Source organism: Fistularia commersonii, chromosome 18 (assembly GCF_037954325.1).
Source record: "Fistularia commersonii isolate RoL2024-O1a breed Wild chromosome 18, RoL_Fcom_v1.0, whole genome shotgun sequence".
NCBI classification, from domain to species: Eukaryota; Metazoa; Chordata; class Actinopteri; order Syngnathiformes; family Fistulariidae; genus Fistularia; species Fistularia commersonii.
Window position 1 is genome coordinate 11,275,658 of NC_141301.1, and position 27,353 is coordinate 11,303,010.

A 27,353-nucleotide genomic window follows, 5' to 3' on the forward strand; every position below is an offset into this window, starting at 1 on the left:
GGTTAGACAGGAATCCCCATGGACCATGATGTTTGCGGATGACATTGTGATCTGTAGTGAGAGCAGACAACAGGTAGAACAAAATCTAGACAGGTGGAGGTATGCTCTGGAAAGGAGAGGAATGAAAGTTAGTCGCAGCAAGACAGAATATATGTGTGTGAACGAGAGGAACTCGGGTGGAGCGGTGAGGCTACAGGGAGTGGAGATCAAGAAGCTGGAGGATTTCAGGTACTTAGGGTCAACAGTCCAGAGCAACGGAGAGTGCGGAAAAGAGGTGAAGAGACGGGTCCAAGCAGGTTGGAATGGGTGGAGAAAAGTGTCAGGGGTACTATGTGATAGAAGACTATCGGCCAGAATAAAAGGAAAGGTGTACAAGACAGTGGTGAGACCAGCGATGATGTATGGACTAGAAACTGTTCCAATGACCAAAAGACAGCAGACAGAACTAGAGGTTGCAGAGATGAAGATGTTGAGGTTCTCTTTGGGAGTGACCAGGATGGATAGGATCAGGAATGAGTCTATCAGAGGGACGGAACATGTTCGATGTTTTGGAGAGAAGGTCAGAGAAGCCAGACTGAGATGGTTCGGTCATGTACAGAGAAGAGATAGTGAATATATTGGTAGACGGATGCTGGAAATGGAGCTGCCAGGCAATAGGTCTCGAGGAAGACCAAAGAGAAGATTTATGGACGTAGTGAGAGAGGATATGAAGGTAGCTGGTGTGAGAGAGGAAGATACAGAGAATAGGGTTAGATGGAGAAGGTTGACTCGCTGTGGCGACCCCTGACGGGAAAAGCCGAAAGAAGAAGAAGAAGTGTGGTCTGCATACTAGACGACCTCGCAAGGGTACCTGACCACACCTCCAGGCCAGGTGTGGCATTGTCTCGCATGGGTCGGGAAGCATTTATGCCGGAAGAAGGACTGGTGGGCCTCAGTGCTGTTCTCTGATGAAAGTCAATTCACATGGAGCAGAAATGATAGCCACCAATGATGTCTGAGACATGAAGGAGTGCGATATTGCTGTCACTACTGTCACCACATGAGCTTTTGGTGGTGGTGCTACAGATGCTACCTGAATAATATCATTAATCCAGTCACAATGCCCCTGCATGAACAACACAGGCCTAATTTCATCTTCATGGATAACAAGGCTCCAGGTCATCGAGGTTGCATCATTAGGGAAAGCTGCTGGAGACTGGGGTACCGCGAATGTCATGGCCTCCACTTTTTCCAGACCTGAATCACAAAGAAAACCTATTGGATTGGCTGAGTCACTGTGAAGGTGCTCGGAACTCTGTATCCTAGAACCTCAGACCTAAGGGCTGCCCGTTAAGAAGAGTGGGATGTCATGCGTCAGCAGATGAGAAGTAGACTGGTGAACAGCGTGAGACATCATTGTCAAGCTGTAATTGATGCTCAATGGCACATGACATGATATTGAGACCTTGACAATTTTTGTTGTGGCATACCCACCACCGTTGTTGACTTTTGTTTCCGTAAATTGTTTGAAATGAAGAAATCACAAGAGCATGTTTCAACTTGAATGCCCTACTTTCATGGCATAACAATGTAGTGTTATCCTTTTAGATTTTACATAAGTTTCACCCAAAAGCCAAATATCCCTAACTTTTAGAGAAAGGAGATCGTCATCAGATTGATGTTAACTTTCATACATGGAGTGGTATAAACACAACAGAGATATAGGATGTCCACGAGACTATGTCAAACACTTTCATGGCTTCACTTTTATTGACTGTGTGTAATTTGATATCCTGTTACAAGAGATATTGATGATATTTTGCTATTTTTCTATTCATTTTTTTGGTTCAAATATTTGGTGCACTCAAGCAGTGTACCTCCTGCACTTTGGAGCCGTGGCTATTGGTTCTTCTTCAGTCCCAATGTGAAAAATAAATAAGAATAGACATGGGTCATTTGTCTGCTTAAAATGTTTATGAGACAGGATAGACTATCCCACAGATATTTCATGTTTATCAATAGAGCGTGGCCTTACTCATAAATTCATCTCAACTTCAGATTTTATCCAGCATCAAGTTGAAACCTTCAATTTGACACTTGTCACTGATGGTTTTGAAACAGGTTTATTATTAAATATGATGAACCCAGACCTTTAAAATGTGTTTAAGCGGATCCTTGCCCATTATAACATTATTCAAATAAAAGCCGTGCTCGAGTAAAAATACAAATCAATGGCCCGACAACTCATTGTTCATGTTCTGAGAGAACAGTCTGCAGGACTGAGGAAGGAGATTCTCATCTCGGTAGATACTCTTTACTTTTCACAATCTCATGTGAAAGTGTTTCGTAAAACTTAATGGCAGTTTTGGCAGTTTTGTGTAGCTAAGATGGTCCTTGAGTATCTAGATTGTATTATGAAACTTAAGACATTTGGACTGATATCTACTCAACATCCGAGTAGATGTAGCTGTTAAGATTTTCCAATACTTTGACACTATCTATTGCATCACTTTTCAGTGTGTTGCACTTTGAAACGGGTATTCTCGATCTACAGCGTTACGGTAGGGGATGTTTATTGTTCTTTTTTAAATGTTATTTCTACAGTACTGTTTCAACATGCCATACCAAGAAATTACAACGCTTAGAAGTCCAGCAAAGAAAACACATTGAGAAAAAAAAAAAAAAACACATTTAAAGTAATGTTATATTCAGTGCCCAGAACCAAAGCAAAAACCAGGGATATGATCTATGTTATTCACTCATTCTATAAGTAGACCAAAACAGAGAATTTCTTAGAGGTGATAAAAGATAGAGCAAAGGAGGAGTATGCCACACATATTTAATAGGGTGCGCTACAGAAAAAGCTGCTACCGTGGCAGTATTAAAGATTGAGATGAAAGACTTAGATGTGTGCGGAGAGCTTGGAGCCCACATAAAGTGAAAAAGGCAGACAGAGAGTATTTCATGTGGTGAACCGGGCCTCAAAAAGACGGTGAAAAGACGAGGACTGCGAGCACCCTTGGAGGTGCTCTTGGGGCATTTAAAAATATAATCCAAGTGCCTCAAGTATTTTTATTTACGGAAAACAGGGAAGAGCACGTCAAGTGACTTTGAAGGTATTCTCTTACCTTTGTGCAAGCAAGTTTGCTCATCATGAGTTGGGGGTCCTCAAGTCTGTCGTCGTCGTCATCGTCATAGCTCGGTGATGGAGCCCCCTCAGCCCCAAACATGCCCCGGCAGGAACCCCCACTAGTATCTTTGGGGTCAAAGGGATCCACAACTATGGGCTCCGTGCCCTTAATCTCACAGCGGCAGAAAGGACATCCCGTTCCCTGACCCTCTGATTCCTGTGAGATTACAAACAGGAATATTAGACTGGAATGCACTGATGTAAAAAGTGGGGGATATACACATTTGCTTGTCCATAGCTTTCTTCTCCTCCACGCTTTTCGAAGTTACGACACCTCCTACTATGAACCCATGCATGCACACCATGAATCCACCCACTCAGGTACCTGCCAGGCAGTGAGACAGGAGGTGCACATCAGGTGACCGCAGGGCTCGATCTTCACATCCTTGTCGTTCTCGGCGCAGATCTTGCACAGTTGAAACGTGGAGCCCATCTCACAGTACAGTTCATATTGCTCCTGTGAGAGAGACATACAGCAACTATAAGCTTTCAGAATCCAAGCAGAAAAACATCCTCCGGTGCATCATCATGGAATAGATGCTTTGGATCCTGGACTGAGTTTAAGTGTAATTTCAATTTTAGGGATATGTTTTTTATCTTGGTCTTTAAGTATTTCTAGAATGTTTGAGACGAGATTACAAAAGGAAGTAGGGACGTCCACAGAGGGCTTATCTTAATCATTAAGTTATTTTAAACAAAGATGTTTCACTTTCAGTGCAAAAGTATTATGTCTAAAGTAAAAGTCACTATTTACATGAATACAGTGCAAACAGAGATCAATGACTGGTCATGTCAAGATTTCCTAGATGCATTTTCAAAAGTCTTTATCATGACTGCTTCTTCATCACTTGGACTACATTGTCGAGTACTAACAATTCTAAACAATATATATATAAAATATCCAGTGTCTTGATGAAACACTTTGCTCTGCCTGTCACTGAAACTATTGAATTCCAATGGATGGTTTCAGAACAGCTACTTCTGCTTCCTCTTTGCCAAGCACTGTTCTGCCACATCTTCAATTGAGACCTCAGCATGTGTGTCATTTTGCATTGAAATGCAAAACAGTAGCAAGGATCACTGAAAATACTACCTACTGAGGTTGATGTCTGTGAATCACATTTCTCTGACCTGTGTCACTTTAATGTGATCTTGAGGAGAAGGCTCACAGAGTCCCGTTAGGTCTGGATTTTGGGTCCGGCCATCAGGAAATAAATAGCTGGGAGTACAGAAGGCACATTAATGCAGCGGCTATATAGAGACATAAATAACCTACTTGCTGATGAAGTATATGTATTTCATACACACAGTCTAAATGTTTATACGGCATAGCTAACTGACAGGTGCTAACAATAAAAACATCTGTTCAGTCCATTCATTCAAACTGACAATTATCAATGTAATTGCAACATTAATGGACTTTTAAAGTACATGACAATTTCACAAATGGGTCAAAGAGTTTTGTAGATCAAGAGTTAGGAGGGCTTTTGTAGCTTTTTTAAAGGTATCCCGTTTGATTACAGCTTTCATTATACAAGGGAGACTGACAGGTCATTCTTGCCCTGATAAATCACTAACTTCATTGCATTTCAGAAGCTGATAGTTTTATTCTGATTGAGATACCAGTCAAGAGATGAAAACACAATTTTATAGTTGAATAGGATTTTGGCCTGAAAGGTTGTTTTACCCATAGCAAACAAAACAAAACTTGATTTGTCTACTTTAACAAAGGTGCGTATTTTACTTTATGGAGGACAGAATGAGTGGAATAGACACATAATAAGCAAAAGTGTTGCATGTGATTGGAGAACTTCACTCAAAGATCTTCTATTGGAATTGTATCAAAGCACAGTCATGATGTACAAAAGTTCAGAGAAGACCTCATCCAGCGACACAAATATGAGACATGAGACGTAAATGCTTTTGTACTTACAATCCTTCCCTGAAGCCATCAATGAGGGCCTGGAATAGGGGCTTATTGTGGGGAATGGTCTGAAGAATGTTTCCGTCAGCCGTAACATAGCCGATAGCCCACTGACCCAGCCGTGTGCAACTTAACCTGAAAATGTAACTGTGGACATAAAATGAGAAATGAATTGTGAAGGCAGTGTGGTTATGAAAAGTATGAATTGCATCTCGATGGGACGTGAGGAGAGTGGAATACTCTGTCAAAGGTAGATTTACTGCATTCATCATAAAATAAACAGTGTAATGTCTGTGGACTGACAGTAACCGTGCTCTCGGACATATGCTTCGTGGTGATAAAACTGGTTTTGAGAGGGTAAAAAACTGCCATAGCACAGAAAAGCTTTGATTTATTGTGAAAATTTACTTTCATATTGACCAAAAACTGGTACAAAGTCATTGTCACTCTAAACTAACTGAAATTTACAATAGCTTTCAGTGTATGATCACACTGTTGGTGATAAGGTAAGGCTGGGCAGCTCTATTCTTAAAGCACATTTCATTTCATGGCTCTTTAAAAATTTAGGTAAGGTAAGGCTGGGCAGCTCTATTCTTAAAGCACATTTCATTTCATGGCTCTTTAAAAATTTATGATAATATAAAAAAAAAAACATGTGAAAGACAAAAACAAAATAATGTCATTCATCATTTGGGAGGATATTCCCGGTGTGTGTTGCATTATAACAAAACTGAACGTATATAATGCATAAATTTACATGACCAAAGTGTGGTAGTTCAGCCCCCCCCACACACACAAACACAAACACACAAACACACACAGACAACATACAATTTTAATCCTTAAGTCCAGTCAGATCTGATATACACCTTGATCCATTTTTAATCATACTTTACAATTCTAAATGGCTCAGAGGATTTAGCCACGTCACCACAAGATTTGTCAAAATGTTGGCAACAATACTCAATAACCGACAATTTAACCCTCTCAGGCTCAAATTAAGTTGTGGTTGCAGGAAAAATCTGATATTTGGCTGTCGCAAATCTGCAACATCTGCCTGGAGAAGGTTAATATGATAAGACAGTGCAAATCTTTGAAAAAATTTAAAACACTATAATCTAGGTACTCTGTGTGGAAAGAGACTGAAACAACATGCAAAATTAAACAGCATTTACTGCATTACTTTTTTATTCCCTTTACTTGCAAGAACAATTATTGATAGGTTTACTAAAGTTAGAATGAGACGGGATATAACAGTAAGTAAACAACTTCACTGAAAGTGTTAAAAACACCTTTTTTCAGTGAAACATCTATAGATCTCTGTTTCCGAGAGAGAGTTAGGTTTGGGGTTGTTCTGCTACAATGTAGAAGGGATGTTCCAGCCGACTTGTGGGATACTACATTTTATGTGTGAAGCGATCAGTCTTTTTTCTTGCTCTCCCACAAAGGCAGATCATCAGTTTTAAGTTTGAGTTTCCAGTTTGACGCCTATTTCAGTGGTTTTAACCGGTTTCAAATTTAAAGTGGACTACTTTTATCACCATAACTTCCTCTGCTGTCAACATTAGAGGAAATGAAGAAGACACACTGTTGTGGGCGGGCAATGTTAGTTTCATCAAAGTTGAATGAAAACATTTTTTTAGGTTCAAATAACAGAGAACAAGATAATGATACAGACAGTGCAGTATTTGTTTTTCCTCAAGTTAAACATTTCAACAAATACAGGCTGTCAGAATCACCTTAATGATATCTTACATAAGTTTTTAGCATATTAATGTGTGGGGAATTCTTGTTGATACCTTCCTGTTGTGGCAACTGGACTTAAATTTATTAACTTGAAGACATTTTCACTCCATTCTTGTCAAAATTTTCTTACCGAGAGGCTTCTTGGACGAAGGAAGAAGCCTCTCGGTAAGAAAATTTTGACAAGAATTCACCATGACCTGGATGCCTGAGAACCTCCACAGACAATGTGTGGGAAAGCCCAAAAGGTTTTCAAAGTGTACGAGGAACAATGTTCTCTCCCTACTGCCACGGTTCAGATGGGGGGAATAAACAATACAGAACATGACCTAATATAGATAAGCACCACATTCAAAACACGCTCATTTGAATGTAACAGGCCAGACTAGTTGTGTGCTCCTGTCTCTTTGTGTCTCACCTGCCAGGCTTGTGAATGAATTTCTGCAGCCGTGCCTTGACCTCATCATAGGTAAGGAAGGCCATATACCCCGGGTGAGTAACTGCCAAGCTGTTCCAGTTGCGCAGCAGGGATGACCAAGGCTACGTATGAGGACGAAAAAAAGTGTGTGAAAAATGAGAAACAAGCTGGATCGTGCATATTGACTGTTAACTGAACAGAATTTACATTGAAGATTCCACCTCTGGCCAAGAAAATTCTTAAAGAATTTGAAACATGTACAACAGTTCATTTGGCATTATATAGTCCTTTACAGTGCAAAGTTGAATGGATTTTAGCCAATAACTTTCCCTAAATGAGCCAAAGCAAAATTGTGATTATGATCCCCATTTTCAGTTACATTAATATCTCAAACTCAAATTAAAATCGAAAGCACCTAGACATTGGAGATTATATTATGTCTCTTTACTTCTGACAGAGTGTTAATGAGCAGACGGTTGAGCAAATGAGCTTGGCATTATTTCTGTTTTGAAAGGAAGTAAAAGGAATGCATACTGTTGCAGACTACATTGTTTCATTACAGACTTGTCTTCCTCATTATATGAATCACACCATATGCATTTGAACTGATAAGGGTGAACTGAATGATTTATTTAAAGGACTTTAAAAAACAAACATTATCACTAGGCAACAAAATATCAAGAACGCTGCTCCATATGGCAACAACCTCACTTCCTCTACAAAGTCTGAGGACAAAGAGAAGAGGCCATTTTTGTGTAGGGACTGCCACAGTGAGTAGTCTATAATCTGCTTAGGGTTTATTCAGCCTCTAGTTGCTCTGCAAACACTACAGGCTGGGGAGAATGTCACTCAGGAAATAAACAAGGGCTACTGGAAACATCAATATTGAATGTGAAAAGGAATTATGTCCAGATGATTCTACAAATGCAATCAAAATCTAAATTATTTATAAGAAATATACCACTTGATACAGACAGTGCAAACACTACTATACAGAAATCTCCCTCCTTTTCTTGCTTTTTCAGGGTGCTACAAAACATTATCACCACATAGACATTAACCAAAATGCTCAACAAAAAAAAAAGATTGTCATTTGGTTAGTCTCTTTTTTTTCTTTCGTAAACACAATGTATGGCAAATAACACACAAGCACCCATAAACTGACAAAATAGCTTGCAAGCACATTGTTAATAGAATGAACATAGTTAATTTGGGATGAAAAACTAACCATTTACTCTTTGTATGGGCTCTCCAAAGAGCCCAAACAATTTTTGAGCTTGATAGCTATCTGGGAAAAATGTATTGGGATGCTGTAAGGGACAAAATCACAACTATACATTTCTAGCTGCACACACAAAAGAGGTTTCAATTTCAGTTCCCTCAGAGTGCATGAATAAGTCAGTTAAAAGAGTTACCCAAAAGAAAGATATGCTAGATCAGGTTACATTCATAATGCTGGATTCTAATGACATTAATTTTTTTTTTTTGTTCCATCCATAGCAAAAGACCGTGATGAACTTCTCTGTCCACCAGACTCGTGCATATTTCTCCTCACTCACACAACTACTACGATGAAAGAAAAAAAAAAAAACAACAACACAGAGTGGTGTCAGGTACCTGAAACAGCCTGGTGAAGATGTCAAACTCAAAGACGGAGATGTAATCATTGCAGGTGAGGTCTATTGTGGATTTGAGTGCCATGGCCTCCAATCCAGAGCTGATAGGATGAAATTCATGAAGAGACTGCCGGAACACCTTCCAAGGCACAATGGTCCTTGGGCAGAAACACACGTGACAATGGTTTAATGTATAAATCAAAAATAGGAATATAACATTGAATTGAATATGAACTAACTGGATAAAACCTATAGCAGTACATGCAATAATGCTGCAGTCACATTATCATAATATTGAAAAACACTGACATGCCGCCTGGTGCCTCTGTATATTATGATTAACTGCTCTCTCATTCTGTGGTATTTTACATGCAGGTGCAAATTGCAATATCAAGGAAGTCAAACTGAAATGATTCATGTAATTCAAACTTGTGGCATTACAGAAAAATCACTGTAGTTTGCTGATTTGTGATCATAAAAGTTAACCCAGTGTGCTACCGCATATATAAAAAGGTCAGATAAATTGTGCTCAGTAATTGGCAACGCAGTCCTGTGCTTTCCTAAATGTCACATATCTGTGGTCACTTCCTCCAGATATGATACAACAAAACAAAGGAGTTGGTAAATGAGGAAATTTATATGAAATGACTAACTTGGGAAAATCTTTGAAGCTGCCCTCTTATTCACATGCAAAATTGCTTTGTTTGACTCAACTTTACAATTTTCCACCCATGAGCAATGGGTGGCTAAAAATGTTTATGTCTTAGAATGACGAAATAATGAGAATCATTTTTTGCAGCCTATCCCCAAACCATGTAATCAAACAAAGTAGTACAAACACAAAACACAAAACAAAATATCAAAATGATTTTGGACTCACTTGTCACCAAAGGCCCGCTTCCAGAACTCTGCAGCATCTGCCTTAGTGATGCGGAAGTTGTCGCCCTGAAATAGACCATTGGGAAAGATGGCCTTCAGTTCAGCCAGCATGTGGCTGAAGATCAACGACAGCTTGGTGAGATTCCGCCTGTGGAATTCAACAGTGGGAGAGATTGTGAGACTTCATCATCTATGGTTGATGCATTGTTAGAAAGTGAAATACAACTGAGGGTTAATGGCACTTAAAAAAAAAAAGGGATTGTTTATTTAATGTTCCTGTAAAGACTGATTTTATTTAGATAAAATGTTTTGTATAGCTGCAAACCTATGAAATCCTAAAACTACTAGCCCATTCATAGAGATCAGACAAACAATCCTGATTTTTACTTTATAAGATTGCAATATCAAATGGCCCCCCCAAACATATAGAATAGATTTTTATCTTATTAAAACTTTTGACGATCCAAACCTGCAATCTAATTTACAATAAAATAAATGTAAACTTTTAATGTTTGACTAATACACACTAAATAAATTTCTCACAAACAATTTCTCTTGTAAACTATCAACATGAGCAATTCCTCTCTGTAAAGGTAAAAAAAGAAACTGTTTAAAATTATGAATATTTGTGTTTGCAAAGCAATGTCCTCAAATCATCCTTGGCTTGAAGCACTTCATTTATTTGGAAATATACTACTGTCATATAAAATCATTAAGCAGCTCTTAGGTAAACATATTATATTATTTTATTGTAAATATGTAGATGCTTCATGAACCCCATGCATTGGGCCGTTATGCTTATAGAGTCTTACTCCACCATAAGGGAAAGTGGGAGTATGAGGGAGCGCATTAAAAACTTTCAAACATAAAAAGGCATTTTGACAGTGAAGGGAGCCGGTTACAGCATACTCCATCTCAAGTTTATTGTTTGCCCTGGGGCAGCCAGTTTTCTATCCATCACTTAGGTGTCAGGACTTATCCGGGATTTCAAAATTCATCTGCACTCATTAGTGCATGATTCGAAGGCAGATGGGAATTAGCCTGAGCTAAACGTGGAATACTGTGTTGCTAAGTAGTAACACAAAATTGGATTGGATTTAGGTTAAGAAATCAATGCATATAGTGACTGCATATTCTCTGCACATCAATGACTGTCAAGATGTGCAGAATAAATATCCTCCATATTCCCTTTGGATAGAAAATAAACAGGGTCCAATCCCTTTAAATGTCTATTTTGTCACCTTGGAGTTGACAACACCTGTTAACTCCTGGTGTCTGCTGACCTAAATCGAAATTAGTTCCACCCAGGTGGGATTGCTGTACCTGCAAATCACTCTCTAATGCTGTACAATAAACTTGCAGAAAAACACTCAATTTATTGGACATGAAGCAATGAGTTTAGTTGATGAGATCAACAAAAACACACAAATCAACTTCTCTGAATAATAAAGATGATGTATTAGGGCAACTTCTAGCAAAGCAACAGCATGCACCAGGCCATAATAATTCGATGTAAACAAAATCTAAAAAAACATAGAAACACAAATTATTAGTTTTTACAGCTCAGACAGATGTTAGTCAGAGGGCCCAAGGACATGGATGGGGGAAGCACTGGCAATGTCATGCTCGCTGAGAAAAGCTCAGACAGCGGAGAGAGGCAGAAAGCTCTCTCTGAAAGAAGCTTAAGACAATTTGTCTGCCTTTCTCGGATGGGTGGCCTCAAATATATTCTACACGTTGAGTGTCATGTCAACAGTTTCAACAGCCATACAGTAACTGCTGATCAAATGCTAGGCTAATGAACCCTGATTACATTACTTATTAATGATCCACAAAGTATTTGACAAAAACATTCCCAGTTCTACATATGTGATGGCATCAGCAAAAACCTTGTTTTAGAAAACACTTTCACTGTAATACTGCTCAGCTTAGCACAATTTAATGGCACAATTCATTTTTTGTAGCCATTCCACAAGGCAAACTTAGAACATTTGGAGATGCAACACGCTTTGTGTAAAACAATCAAATACAGTCACACTCCATTTTGCGCTCACATCAATTTTTATAGCTTTAAAATCAAGCTAAAAATGAACAGATAGAAGCACAAATTAGGGTAGAACACAAGGATAAATGAAGAAATACAGACGAGAAAGGAAAGAAGAAATGAAGTCCACAACAGAGGAACATAGAAAGGGACACAGCAAAAAGGACTATATAAAACCACAGTGTCACTATACCACCATGGCTCATACTGGCATTACAAGTGTAATGCCTTAAAAAGCCATGATTTATGAGGCAGCACAGAGGGAGATTGTGCTTGGTTGTAGGGCAGAGTGAATTGACATGCACAAGAGAGAGCAATGAAAGCGTAACTACACTGCAGCTGCCTCACACTTCACTACATACACTATGAGTGGATGGGGGTCGGGGTGAGGGACAGTGAGGATGAATTAATACGATTTTAACGGAGGCCCTGCCAAATGGCCATGTGCTTGTTAGCATGATAGTGTAACTCCACGGACCAAAGCAAGAATCACAAAGAGAAAATGTAATGCTTGCAAACTGGTATTAACTGTTACATGTATACGCTCCTAGCAGTAACTGGACAGTGGGGCCTCTTGTTGCTGAATTCCTAATTGAATTGAACTGAAGCCACAAGCAGTTGTTGCGTGTCTTTGGGGTTACTGCAAACCATATGAGTGCGATGTGGCAAAGGAGACTGAACTACAATTCATGAGGAGCTTATGGAGTTGTACAGTAGTAGTGAATAATGTCTGTTTTCCATTGTCTTCTCTAGAAGAGGTCCCGTTTCTTCAGACCATGGCTCCTATGGTTTTTTGATAGCCTCTTCTACTCAAAGCCAATTACTATACCTTACTTTTATCTAATAATACACTTTATTAAAAGGTGCCTTGTTAAACACTCCAGGACATCATACAAACATATTCAAAATACTGACCCTAAGAAACAATTAAAATAAAACAATAAAAGGGACAATGCAGTTTAAAAAACAAAAAATGTGTACATATATATATCCGCACGCATGCACGCACGAACACACGCACACGCACACAACTAAAACCTTATCATAAAAGGACAGTTGCCTTGCCATTTCTGTGAAGTTCGCTCTCCTCAATTGAGGGTTTCATTTCCATATCTAGGTTGTCCGCTGTTCCTTTGTCTACTTCCATCTCTAAACTTGAAAAAAAATAAATGAATAAATAAATAAATCGTTCAACGAGGGTACTTAAAATCTAGAGCTTACAAAACGGTTCTCTTCAACGCCCACACCTAATTTTGCTTCTAATTCACCAGCACATGCAAATGATCTATCTGAAGATTCTCTCCAAGGCCCACAATTTAAAGTGGCACATTGATAATCTTTCTGAATGGGAGGGGGCCAGACCCATCTGCAAGAGCAAATAAACATGAGTTCACAGACTGGTTTAGTTTGCAGGCTAAAAGCCTTCCTGTTTACCAGGCTTGGATAAAAATACCAACCCTGGTTATTCCCTCACTTTTCCTCAAGCTCTATGGTTGACATTGTTGATTGGGTCATATGCAAGATTTCTGTTTGCAACACATTATTAACTGTACACCGAACTAAGATGATTATTATCCCTCTGAAACATTGTCATTATCCAAATATTAGCATGACTTTCTTAAGTACTGTTCAAGAAGAGCTTTATCGCCCAAGTCTTTCTAAAGACATGTTTGTCTAGGATGATAAAAAATGGCACAGTACAACGCTGAAGAGACCTGTAGATTGTGGATTTTAGGTTGTCAAAAACGAGTAATATTTGTACATAATCCAATTTCTATAGGGACTAGCTTTAAATCCAAGAAAAATATAAAAAAGAATCCCTAGCCCTGCAATCTATGTTACTTTAACAAAATGACAGTATGATGCAAGGCAATGAAAACTATACTTTACCAAAACCAACAAAAAGCAGGCAACCGCACATGTATGTCGTCACAACTGCAGACACAAGCCTTGTTAGTTTGTTTGGTTCAGTGCCTGAATATCATTGTTTCTTTATTTACGTTTCATGGGGTTTTCTACAAGGGTAGATTTGTCAAATAGTGTCTTATTAATACTTCAAATTTGACATGCTGCTCGGATTCCAGTCTCTTCAAGTTAAATGCTTATCTTAATAATGGTAACCACCTATGAGGGGCATTCTAAGTCAGGCAAGTGCCCCATAAATGTGACAAGGAGACTCTTAAAACTCTTTAACAAAAGAGTTGGTGTTGAATATGTGGGTGAGCTGTTGTTGTGGGTTTTGACAGGGTTTTCAGACTGAGACCAGGCTGAGACTGAAGCTAAACTACAGGAGATCAAAAATATGGTTGACGCAGAGATTTTTTTTTTTGAGAGGACAACTGCAATGTCAGTGTATACAGTGGCATAAGGTAAGAAACAATATTTTCAATCAAAAAAATGTATACCCCCAAGATAAATGAATCATAGGACAATATAATAAACAGAACAAAAAAAAAACATGCATGATGTGATTCTTGTATCAAGTTCTATAGTTGATGAAAGTCAATGTGCCTTTTTGTATGTCTAGATAGCAAAATATATATATAAAAAAGGAGATCATGCTGTTATTTATGCAAACTGCCAATGGGCAAAAAAAGCAAGTAATAACAAAAAAAAAAAAAGACAACAGAAGTTGGTAGACCTAATACGATCACATTAGTGGTGGTTGCATTAGTTATGCAAAAGGAAAAACCTTTTTCCTTAATACTAGAGATTTTGTCCACCATCCCCCAATGCTATAGCCTGACCTCTGACCCTACAGCTGGCTGCTCCCTTCCTGTTTCCTGCTGGCTGTGATAAAGTAGCACAGCTAGTCAGTCAGCACTGTGCTGTGCTAATATACAGCAGCACAGCCAGCAAGGGTCAACATGACAGACTAAGCCTGTCTAGATTGGCGGAGTCACAAGTAGTTGCAATATCAAGGTACAGCTGTATTATCTTTTCTGTTCAATGCTAAGAATGATTTTACTGTGCTGTGCTGGTCATATGCAGAATGTTCATCTCCCACCTACCATTACAAACTGCAACCATTGACTCATAAATAATGGTTTCAATTACCTCAACTGCCTTCAGAGCTGACTTAATTTTATGTAGCATCAATTAAAAACAGTGCTGGGAGCATTCCTTGGCAAAATACATTAATATTGATTTGATGAGTAACACTAATTGGTCCAGGTTTGTTAGTGTGTTGGAAAAACCAAACAAACAAAATAACCTGTTCCTTATCTTGAAAACTTGAATTTTCAAATTATGAATGGTAAATGACCAGTGGAAAGAAGCAGCGTAGTACTCTGTCAAGCTGCAGCGAAAATAATAGCAGCTATTGAAGGGCCAAAGGTTTACTCAGACAATAGCCACCAAAACCCATAAATCTAAAGCCCCAACTGTTGCTATGCTGTTTAACTGATGGTGCAAACTGTGAGTATAAAACAAGCTGCATTTTCACACATGCGGAAACATTGCTCCCCACTGACAAACGTGAACATCCCGGGTGAGAACAAACGGGTGAGATGGTGACATCTGATGACCCGGGTGTTCACCTGAGCTGTAATCTGGGCTAGACAAATGATATTGACTCGCTTTACAAGCAAACTTCACCAAAAACTCGACCTGCTGAGGAGGCCAATGGCATTGGAATTTTCCTTTTCCCATAACAAAACAAACAAAAAAAAAACACTAAATATATAAAAGCCTTCTATTGCACAAGAAATTCTCGATTTTAGCAGTCTTCCCTCGTTAGGGGCTAGGGTTACGGATCACATGTTTTATCATATTGTTATCATGTTTTGCCATATTATTCAGACTTTTAGGACAGGATAGAATTTTTGCAGACGGTCGCAGCACTGGAACCTGAACTCTGGATGACAAATGGGATTGGAACATCTTAAGTCACGTTAATGAAACTTAAAAAAAAAAAAGGAAAAATTCTGTTATATAAATTTGTCAGTGTCTCTTATAATTTGGATAATAACAGGAAATTACAATACGGTAAAGACAATAAATTAATGTCAATAACTAAATTTGTAGGCTTTAGAGTTGATTATTTATAGACAATGATTCGGATCAAATTAAAATGCTAATAATTTTCATTCAAAAATGTTTTTCAGCAAGTATTAAAAGCCTTTGAAACTTCATCAGTATTTAACCAAATGTATTAAAGGCATTGCTCATATTTAAGTTATACCATGATAATGCAAAGTGAGACTCATTTCTTCAGGCTAAGAATTTTTGGGGCAAAGCATATTTTTCCTGAATGCTGTGTGTACAAGCCTAAATTTGCGTTTCTGTTTGAATGAAACCGTCTACACTAGGTCTAAATCTAGCTCTCGTCATCACTTAAAGTATAACTCCCCAGAACAGGCCTCAATCCAAATCTCCATCAGGAAACAGCTATGGTGGCACAATGTAGACACACGCAACACCACTGCACAGCACTTTGGCCTCTATCCAATGGTACATATGAGTAATAGTAACAATGAAGGCATGAACAGTAAAAAGAACAAATGGAAAACCAAGTATCAGATTTAAAAACGCACTCTCCATCTATATGCAGTTCAATATAACATCTTATCATTGAGGTAAATCAAATTCAACTGAGAAGTGAGGGAATCATAAAACAAAACAGACTATACTTCAACACATCCGTAGCTCACATAGCTAAAGCTTAGTTTATATCTGAGTTGATTTATCACTATGCAGATAAATAGCACATGCAGGCCATATCCTGCTGGGGTGAAAAGCGTTTTATGTGTTTTGCTGGTCACCATATTCTAAGATGGAGCTGCTAGCCACATAAGTCAGGGTACAAACAGATGAAGAACTGGTGAAAATACTGATTGTCTTACATGGCACAGCTGAGCCACAGAAAAAGACTCCCCAAATAATGCAATACATGCTAAAATTCACTCTCGAGGACAAAGCATATTTAAGACATATATAAGACATATTTAAGATGCTTACCAAGAACAGTTAGGATCACAGATTTTAGTTATGAAAGGTGATTTAGAGGATCTAAGTCTTCACACTTGTGCTAACGCAGCAGCTCCTGATAAAACACAAATACGTGACATTCATGCAAACTTTTAATCACAATCAGCTGGATCTTACGTCATTGTTATACTTTCCTACATTTACGTAGAGCACCAACCAATACTACAGAGACCTTTCCTGCAGTATGACAGCATGATGATGAGATGGGTTCCTTGATAATCAAAGTAAATGGCTATGTACTTGGGAAAAAAAGACCTTTGTATTATAGTTCTGGTACACTTTACGATGGAACTATTCGGTGAACCGAAATAGTCTGGGTGCAAATTACTTTTGCAAATACTCAGCCATCAGATATCATGCTTTTCTATCCTGACTACAGTAATAAATCACTTTATATCACTGAACAGTGAAAGACATTATTTAATACTGTTGGGAACAACAAGTGTACATCGGATAACAAATAAAACAATCTTTGGAAATAGTTATTCAAGAGGATGTCCTTAGTGTCGAGTTATGATACAAGTACTAATATAAGTCTAAATTACTATGATACAAGTCTAAATGTAAAAAACAAACAAAAAAAAACAAAACACTTTGCTTGTTAACTGCTAGTTGTTTTATCATTCTGATATTTAACACAGGTTTACTGAATACTTCTTTACAGAAGTAGTAAAACAATTTCTGAGAAGAACAATTTTGATCTTGTCCTTTTTTAAAAGAGTTTGCTTTACTGTTTAGCATCTATCCTTACACACCTAAAGATGTTCTCAAAAAAATGTCTCCATGTCATTATGTCACTTGGCCTCATATTAGCTATTTTTAGAGAGCTTACAGACAGGAAAAATATCAGTAGCATATTTTCCATTTTCAGGGGAAAATCAGAATAACAAAAGGATAATTTCTGCTTGGATCTAATCCAAAGACTAATTTTCTTTCCTTCAGGAAAACAAGATTTATAGGCCTTCCGCACAATAATTCTACCTTCCTAAAATAAGTGATACATTTTGAAGTAATCAAAATTGGCATCTCTACTGATCTGGATATTCTTAAATTCTTCACATCACAAAATAATGATATAAATGCAGTGCATAAGGGAGGTAAAATTACTTGTCATGATGCACATCATTAACTCGCTTCCTCATTCTACCTACTTTCCATATTCAGTACTAAAGGAAATTAAAATACTGTCAACTCAGACACTAGTTAAGTTGCAACAAAAGTCAAACTTTGAGTTTGATGTGTCGTGCAAAGCTTAGCTTAAGCTTTAAAGATTCAATTTCCCGTCTGTGTTATGTTTAGAAATACTGTTATAGTGGTATTTTGGAGTTGGTATGGTGGTGCAGTGGTTAGCACAGCTCTTCCATCTAAAGGACCCTGGTTTGGCTCCCAAGGGGCCTTTCTGTGTGGGGTTTGCATGTTTCCTCCCACAGTCCAAAAAAAAACATTGTTAGGTTAAATGGGAAGAAAATTGGGCAAATCCCACCTCTCACCCAATAACAGCTGAGATATGGTCCAGCATCTCCGTGACCCTGAGTGCAGGATAAGCGGTAGGGATTGGATGGATGGTGGTATTTCAAGGGGACTGATAGCATCAAAATGTTGCGAATACAATGACTCACAAGTAGTTTGTAAAACCTCAACTATTCTTAATGCTTACATGAACAAATATAACGATAGGGGTCTGACCTTTGTCCTGATAAAATAACTATGACATCATTGTTCTACATTTAACTCAACGTAAACTTAAAACACTGAAATCAGGATATTGTCCGATTACTTTTATATTCGGGTGATTTTATGTTTTTTAATTCACTTCTCCCATTTAATGCGAAGAACTCAGCTCAGTTGCATCCTGACTACGGACCAGCCTCTCCGACAGCTCACTGTCATTGTTAGATTCTACAGCATTCTCAAGTAGGCTGATACTCATTGTTAGCTTCAGTGCTGCTGCCTTCTCCAAAACACACAATAGCAGTCTTTGTGTGTAATTCCTGGCTACTGTTGTGTGTATTTCCTCTTAGTCAGTCATTTCTTTAGGAGCGACCAGAAATGTTTAAATATAATTTTGCTGAATTGTTGATAGAATAGCTAAGACAGCTTTATCGGCTCATGGTAAGTACATGGGTGACTGAGATAGACACTTCCTTCTCTGTCTGGTTGACCTCGTGGTTTTTCTCAGTTTGCAGCCATAGAAGCTGTGACACAAAAGGGTCACCAGGGAACTGAGCTACAAGATCAGCGTGTATCGTTTAGACTAAGCAAGATAAGGCTAATTTATGATACTACAAGAAAAAAAACTCAATAAGTGCTAGAACAAACAGCAGTGGGGTTAAAAAGTGAAGACAAAATCATTTTAATAAAAGTCATGTTTACGAGCTCATAATAGGTGTATAGCTGATATAATTATTAATAATAGCTGTAATAGCTGTTAACCGAAAAACTCTAAATAATCATGCTACAGAATATGCTAATGCTTGCTTGGATACTGGTCACATTAAAATACTGCTCTCCGTTTTTCTTAGACAAAAGTTTCCGGGCTTGTTGTATTTCATTAGATTGGGCAACGTGATTACCAGTAGTTTTGCAACCCAAACAGCTTCCCTTTAACATTTTTTTGTGCATTAGTTTTGTAATTTACAAAATATTTCGTCTCACTATATTTCCATGGAAATAGAAATGATCAGAAATTATCACAATTACAGTCAGAGAATAGATTGAAACAGAAGAACAGAATTAGATCTAGTACAATAGACTATAGAAAATAACATTGAAACTGACCAATCCGGAACCATATTCATGTTAACTATCTCATAGGTTTTACTGAAATGTGAAATGAAAAACATCTTATGCCCTGTGAAAGCAGAACTGTGGTTTACAATTTATGGCAAACATCATTTCACATTTAAAATTCAACAATAATTAAACATGAAAATTTACAATTAATTTAGGATAATTACTTGTTCTTTTCTTTTCTTGTCAGAGGGAAATATTCTCGGTTATTATTGAAATTACAGGATGTTAATGACCAGTTTTTCAGATCCATAGAGGTGTCACAATAGTGCACACACAACTTATAGCACCTCTAACAAATTATTAGAAGTGATAATAGTTTGTCCACTAGATTTTGGGCCGCATGATCATACCTCTACATCAATAAAACCAAGAAAAATTCCAATAGTTTGTGGATTTTATAATACAGGTTTGAATGCAGAAAGTATTTAAACACAGTCTGTCCTCAGGCCATGATTTCTGTCCATCAATTTCCATATTCTCAAAATAATATATTTGTTTTATAGACTACATATTAAAATTGCCATCACCAATGTTCCTCTGTAAGGTATCCAATAAGATAAGAATAAGAACAAGTGGCTGACCTCCAACCACAAGCAGGTAATCTCAAAGATATAACCATGACAATATTTAATTCTTTCATCTTTTAGCTTATACATGTAAAAACAGCTAAACATTTTGATTACCATACTCTATAGGGTACCTCTTGTGACTACATGTCTTTATGTGCCAACAGCATCCAAAAAGTAGACAACAAGGCAGTTTGTCCACTTACTAGCTTACTACACCCCTCCCCAAACAGCCTGATGATTAAAACTGCACCACCTGTATGCTGCAAATAAGTTTCAGTATGTCTAATCCGTTCTTTTATGAGAAATGCACTTTTAGTTAAGAAGAATATTTTAGCCTTTGCACTTCTAGAAGTCTATTCACTTATAAAATCAGGTCAGGAGCCTTTTCTTGTAATCAACTCTGCAACGCACAATGGTAACAGATGACAGGGGGGATGTTTTGTGAATTGAAAACGTAAATGTAGGCGTGAGTGATATGCCAGCACCAAAAACGAAAAACCAGCAAACAGCTGTGAATACAGCGTCACTCTGACCACAGATGTTCACATGCTCAAACCACAACACCTCTTGCCTCTTGCCTCTTGTTTTCATATGGAGCTACAACCAACCCTGGGAGCAATTGTTCACGCTGTGCCATTCATTCAGGATGTGCTGTATCAATGAGACTTCTCACATCTAATTCACCATTTAATTTTGCCACGCCAAATCACAATGGTGACGCAACAAGATCTGTAAAGGAAAAGGACACCAACTGGAGCCATGTTAAGTCAGTCACTTAGAATCATATACGCTCATCTTATCCTCAGCCAGCAGTCATATGTTCCCCGTTCACTTTTCTCACCTGGGTTGCGAGTTTTCTTCATACATGCGTTCTTTGCCCTCCTTAAACAAACTGATCGTCTGCTTGGTCTTCTTGGTTAGGTTTTCCATGAAGACCCGGAAGTACTCATTCTCCCCAAGCGTCTCCATTTTCCCTTCATAACGGGACAAAATTGTTCGCAGGTGCTGGTAGGTATCTGGCAGCAGGTCTAGGATGTATGGGGGGCTGTTCTTCAGGGCCAGTTTGGGGTTTTGGCACAGACGTACCACCTGCAGAAAGTGATGAGGGAGACAAGATACAGTTTGACAGTAAGCGAATAGCTAATGACAGAAAAAAAAAAAAAAGAGTAAATATGTGTAAGTAAAAGACAGAACAGACATATATCTTTTTTATACTATCCATCCCTCTTATACAAAGACAGCCTAAAATCGTACAGTGTAGCTTTTTTCCGATTAAAAACTTACTGAAAACAATATGTCATTTAAATCGGATAAAGGGCATGAAGAATGAAAAAAATGAAAGGACAAGAAGTCCCATCAAATGCAAGATTCAAACTATGGGATTTAAAAGTGTGTTTATTATTTCATACCATGCACAAGGGTTTCCAAAGAATTTGTGAGCAGTTATTTATTTGAACACTCTAATTCTCCACATCTAGCAAATACTTGCAAAGAAACATCAACCCATTCTACTTGATAAAATATCAATAATTTATGTAAAAGATGCTGAATTTTGTAATAGATGAACCGAGTGATAATCATCTTACTGATGTCCCTATAAAACATCCTTGAAGTTCAAACTCATGCTTGTCATTCATCAACTATGGGCTGACGTCTAGGATTAGGAGTGGAGGCCTGTGTCATGCCCTGTAATCTTCAACCATTTTTTCACCCATCTTAGTTGTACAGCTCTGTGTCCTGAGTCACTTCCTTGACCAGTCGTGGACAACTAAAATACCTCTTCCAGTAAACTCAGTATTGGAATGATTATGGAATTTTACTACCAGATTCTGTTTTATAGCCCTCAGTATTATCATCTAATATTTTGTCAACTGCATGGTAGCAGTTAACATTTAGGAGAGCACAAAAAAACGATCATAAACAAAACAATCATAGATTGGGTAAAACGTTGGTTTGACTTCACTAGGTTTGGTTTTGTTGACTTGGCAAATTTTCAGCTTGTGGCTAGACCTTAAACTACTGCTTATTTTATTATTTAATAGCATACACATGTCTGGATTCAAAAACGACTCTATACTGAAAGCTTGTTTCCATGCCAAAAGCCTGACAGAAGAGGGGTTATTGATTTAAACTTTATTATTAAAATGAACTACATTCAGGACAAGTTTAATTACCCTGTTTAACAAAAATAAATAAATTAAAATAGAGTATATTATAAATTGTATTACCATAATTATTAGCATTATTATTATTTGAGTGCATGGGAGAATTCTTCTAATTTAAGTATGTGACAAAAGAAATACTATAAATACAAAATCCAAACAAACTTAGCTTTCTAGACAAAGAAATAGTATTGTTGATCTCTGCTGATCCAGGCAGCCTCTTTAAAACTTTATCAGCAAAATATTTTAATTAGAAATTAATTCACAACTCTCAAAATGTCTACAGCTTGAGAACTACAATAGGGTCTGACTATGAGTGCAGTTCAGCATCACACACACACACACACACACACACACACACACACACACACACACACACACACACACACACACACACACACACACACACACACACACACACACACACACACACTGGCTACCACTCGAACATCAAGAGACTGAAATAGTATGAAGCATTGGTGGGGTGGGGTGTGATTTAAAAAAAAAAAAAAAAAACTAACAAAAATGAACAAGACACAACACTTCACCAAACTCAGTGGTTAAGATTATCCATGTAATATTCAGCATTAGACCAGTCAGTCTAAAGAAAACTAACAAAAACTAACAACGATCTTCAAATTAAACCCATCACCACTGCAATGTGCGCATGAAAGCAAATACTGGCATGGCACAAATGTCGGTTTGTGCATAGTCATGTCTGTACTCATGATTAGATTGCTTCCATGTTTTTAGTGCCACTGGAAAAAAGGGGGGAAAAGGAAACAGCCCATTGTCATACTTAGACATGAAATAAATATTCATTAAATGTAATCGGGATGAGTGAATTTCAAATAAGCCTGTTTCGTTTTCCTAGCTACATGTGCTAATCTATTTAATCCGTCATCCTTGTATCTATAAATGCAGACAGTCTAAACTGGTCTGTCTAGGTTCAGATAGGACTCACCAAGGTTGTATTCCTAAGATAATCAATTGGTACGTCACACTTGTAGCCAACACACATGCATACGCAGGTATGAAGCCACAAGAACAAATGTCAATTAAAAAACAGTCTTGTCAAAAATGATGGGTGGCTCTGAGCTAAACTGCATTCCACTCATCTTTTGACCTGTCTGTAATAGCTTTCACCAGACGATTTTATACCTGCCTAGAATAGAGCCTGCGCCCTTTACTTCCTTGAGACCATTTAAGGTTAAGCTATCTGAGAACAAGTTAACAATAGTTTTGTTTTGTTTTTTAATTTCACTCTCTTTTTCTTTTTTAGGATGCACTCTAAACTGGCAAATTAATACTTTGGTACTTTGCCCTCTGTCGAGCTAATTGAAGACAAAAACATATTTGTTCACTGCTTGACAATTTTCATATGATCAAAATTACATAACACGGATAATATTTTAGCAAGAATGTCAGATGACAAACTTCACTACACTATTTGTTTAACCAACTTTCCTCCTGGAATTTCAGGATACTGCACTTGGATTGTTAGAAAGTTCAATGAAGATGTGTTACATGTGTAATTTACATACTGTGTCAAAAGCTGCTTGTCACAGCTTATTTAATGTGTACTTCAAAGGAGGAGGAAAATGCATAAAATGCAAACACTACTTTGTCAATCTGAAAGTAGATGTTGCAGATGCCATCACAAAAAAAGCAGAAATTGCTCGCAGCGTGAAAAAGATGAAATATTGCCCAGATGTGTGAATGAGAGAGTGAATGGTTTTCTGTCCCTATATGTGGCCCTAGATTAACTGGTGACCGGTCCAGGGAGTACCCTGCCTCTCACCCGATGACAGCGGGGATAGGCTCCAGCATCCCCGTGACCCTAAGTGTAGAAATAAGCAGTAGATAATGAATGGATGGGTGGAAGAAAATTATGTGATATGTGACTTTTGGTGGTCTAAGCTTAAAAGAAAAAAACCCAGGTAATGTAAGATATCACAGTGAAGAGGTTTCATTTAGTGAGTCAGCTCTTTCATGATGCAGATATTTAATCCACGAGAAAATTAACTGGATTAATTTCTTATCAAAAATAGAAAACTAAAAATAGAAATTTGACAAAGAAAAGTTTACTTTCCATTTGATTCAGATATATTATTATTATTATTATTACTATAATGCACAAGAAAAGCTAGAAAAAAGTAATAGCACAGAAATAGCCTCAAAAGCACAGCAGTGTTACAAGATGTTACAGCAGCCGCAGTGTTGGGTCACCAGAAGTTCAATAACTTTAAATGATTGCATAAAATGTCTTGACAGTTGATGGTTTCATGTTACAGTCCTATGAGGGTGGAAAATACGGGTAAAACTGTCCTTGGCTTGTATTGAGATCTCTCTTTGTCGAGAGTGTGTGTTTGTGTGTGTGGAACTGTGTATGCGTGCGTATGTCAGGGGGGTTGTCAAAAAGTAAAAACATAATTATCATACACTGCAGATGGTGGTTTATGTGGCAGTGAATTGGCCTTGGAATGATTTTCTCTGAGCTGGTAACTGGAGGAGTGCAAAGATAGGACTACCTTTTTGGTGTGATCAGAGGCAACTTTGTCAATTACTTTCATACTCTTGACTACAAACCCCAACCTCAGCCTGCGAGTGGTTTCAGCCATGAACAGCCACATGTGCAGAGATTTTTATCAGGTGTCTGTTAAATTCTGTTTATGCGGGCAAATAGGCTACAAGTGTAAACCCGCTCACCTATTAACTTAATGACTGAAATAACTGAACCACAGTGAATCTTCCTTCCTTCCTGTTTGCACTATAACTGTTTAAAACATGTGACCAACCGACAATGCCAACCTTAGATGCAAATGCAAATGCATTTGAAAATAAAAACAACAACAAGTTTCTCAGTAAGATCATAAATGAAAGAACTTGGGTTTCCACAACAGAGCTCCTAAGTCAAGTCTCAAGGAGGAAGAGGAGACAATAGTGTGTCTTGTCTTCCTATTCACTCAATATTACACACAATATTACAGTGAATCTCACAGGAAACAGGAGGTCAAACTGTTAGAAACTTTTTTTCCGAGAAGTGAAGCTGCGAAAAGAGTGTCCCCTGTGAAATTGCATAATTGGCCGAGTTAAACGAACACATTTTTCCCCTATTTATCGATGCTTTTGTTGCAGTTCCCAGGAGGGGGACTGCCCTCTTGACAGACAGTTGACAAAGGAGACAGTTTCTTTACTTGCTACGCCAGTAACCCCACTTAGTGACACTTTAAGCAGATTAGAGAATATGCCCGTTAATGTATATCTGTGTTTTGTAAAAGTTAGCAGCGCCCTGTCACTCTGAAAACATGCTCAAATAAGCAAGATGTACAATGATATGCCACCTCGTTAGCAGCATTAGCAAGCAAATGTTTAAGCAAACACTGACATGCCCCTCGCCGACGTGTTTAAAAGTTTAACTGTCTCCGTCTTTGTTTGTGTATTAAGTCGAAGCCGCGGCGAAAAATGTAATAAAATTCGCAGACTTCGGCGAATTGGCATATGTTTGTTGACCATGTCTTCACCCATCCGAGAGGCTAACGTTAGCAACGGGCAGCCTCGCAGCAGTAGGAAGATTAGCTAGCTTGTCGCTAGTTAGCTCCAATTAGCTAGCAGTCGTCAGGGCAGCCGACGCTTACTTGAGGTTAACGATTAGCCGACGTCGCTTGACACATACCTTGTCCATTAATTTCCAGCATTTCTCCACCGTCTTCTTGTCCACGGCCCCCGGCTGGTGATGGGAATGGAGGTGGTGATGGTGCGGCTGGAAGGCATCCTTCATCATTCCGATGAGCCCCCCGCCTTTCTTCAGGTTCCCTGCCATGGTCAGGCTCAGCTAAGGTCTGCCAGAGCTGTAGACAGGTGCTACGGGGCAGGGGGGTGGGGTGGGGTGGGGATGGGGAGGGGGCAGGGGGGTTCCGAATCGCCCTCTGGAATTAGCTGGAGATGATGGTGATGATCCGGTACCCCCCGGCGAGAACAGCGCCCGATTGGCGAATCCGGCGAATTCCTCTAACCCCCGCGGGTTAGAGGAAGGGAGGGGAGGGGGGGCTATCGAATGAAGGCTCCCATCGGTGATCCCCCACCACCACCCAGTTTGTTTGATCGATGCCCGGCTAAAATAACCCCGCCGCGCTGCAGCTAGCCGCGGGGACGCACACAGGCTGATCGGGGGCAGAGCCTGACCTGTCTGTGTTCCTGCTCAGCTGGAGGACAATGGCATCGCTTCTTTACCCATACGCCTTGTGGACTGGAGTGTGTCCTCTCCTCCTGATGTCGTCCCCCCTTCTCTCTCTCTCTCTCACTCTCTCTCTCTCCCTCTCTCTCTCTGTCTCTCTCTCGCAGCAGCTTTTCAGACGGGAAGTTCGGCGGCGGTTTGACGACAGCGAACACTCACCGATGTCTGCAGAGAGGAAGTCGCACTTAAAACTGCGAGGGTTTCGCGGACACACGCACGTCAACGGGAGTAAATAAATAATTGTGGGAATTAAACATTGTATTTTTTTCTGCCCCCCTCCCTCCCTCCCAATAACACCCCCGTGACGTTATACTTCCTTTCCCGTTCGTCTCCTTCCGTTCGCCCCCCTCCCAAAAAAAAGAGAGGAAAAAAAAAACAAAACAACAAACTCCACGCCTGCGCTTTGCGCGGGCACGATCAATGAATGTAGTCGGGAGCGCGCATTGTGTCTCTACAACTACAACGGATGTTGAATGGACTTCCGAGTTCTCCCGGCGCGCGCCTCAGTTACCCCTGGCAACGAAAGACGCTTTGACATGTCTGGCTACACGATCCGATTCAAGGCTCCGGTTTTTGCAACCGCTACGGAGGAGGAAGAGGAGGAACTGAAGCCGGCAGTTGATTGGCTGTTATTGATGTCAATCAGCTATCAGTCAAGCCTGGATACCATGACAACGCCGCCTAGCAACCAGTCCCCAGTAATAAAAACCTCATCTCTGAACGTAGCGGAGTTCCCTGAATGGCTTCAGCAAGAAAGCATGCATGCCCATTAAAAACAAAAATAATGAAAGACCAATGTATCTTTGTCCC

At 38.9% G+C, this 27,353-nt stretch overlaps 1 protein-coding gene across 1 annotated transcript in view; it reads right to left on the reverse strand.

Moving 5' to 3' along the window:
* The window catches only part of cbl (Cbl proto-oncogene), a 37,301-nt gene extending 10,377 nt beyond the window's left edge, over positions 1-26,924 (reverse strand). The window contains exons 1-9 of the mRNA XM_086164015.1: positions 25,983-26,924; positions 20,986-21,233; positions 9,751-9,897; positions 8,872-9,028; positions 7,255-7,376; positions 5,103-5,240; positions 4,301-4,388; positions 3,495-3,626; positions 3,108-3,326 (exon numbers count right to left, since the gene is read on the reverse strand). Coding sequence (XP_086020141.1) covers positions 3,108-3,326; positions 3,495-3,626; positions 4,301-4,388; positions 5,103-5,240; positions 7,255-7,376; positions 8,872-9,028; positions 9,751-9,897; positions 20,986-21,233; positions 25,983-26,129 — 1,398 coding nt within the window. The 5' untranslated portion in view covers positions 26,130-26,924. The remainder of the gene's footprint in view (positions 1-3,107; positions 3,327-3,494; positions 3,627-4,300; positions 4,389-5,102; positions 5,241-7,254; positions 7,377-8,871; positions 9,029-9,750; positions 9,898-20,985; positions 21,234-25,982) is intronic.
* Between the last annotated feature and the right edge of the window lie 429 nt (positions 26,925-27,353).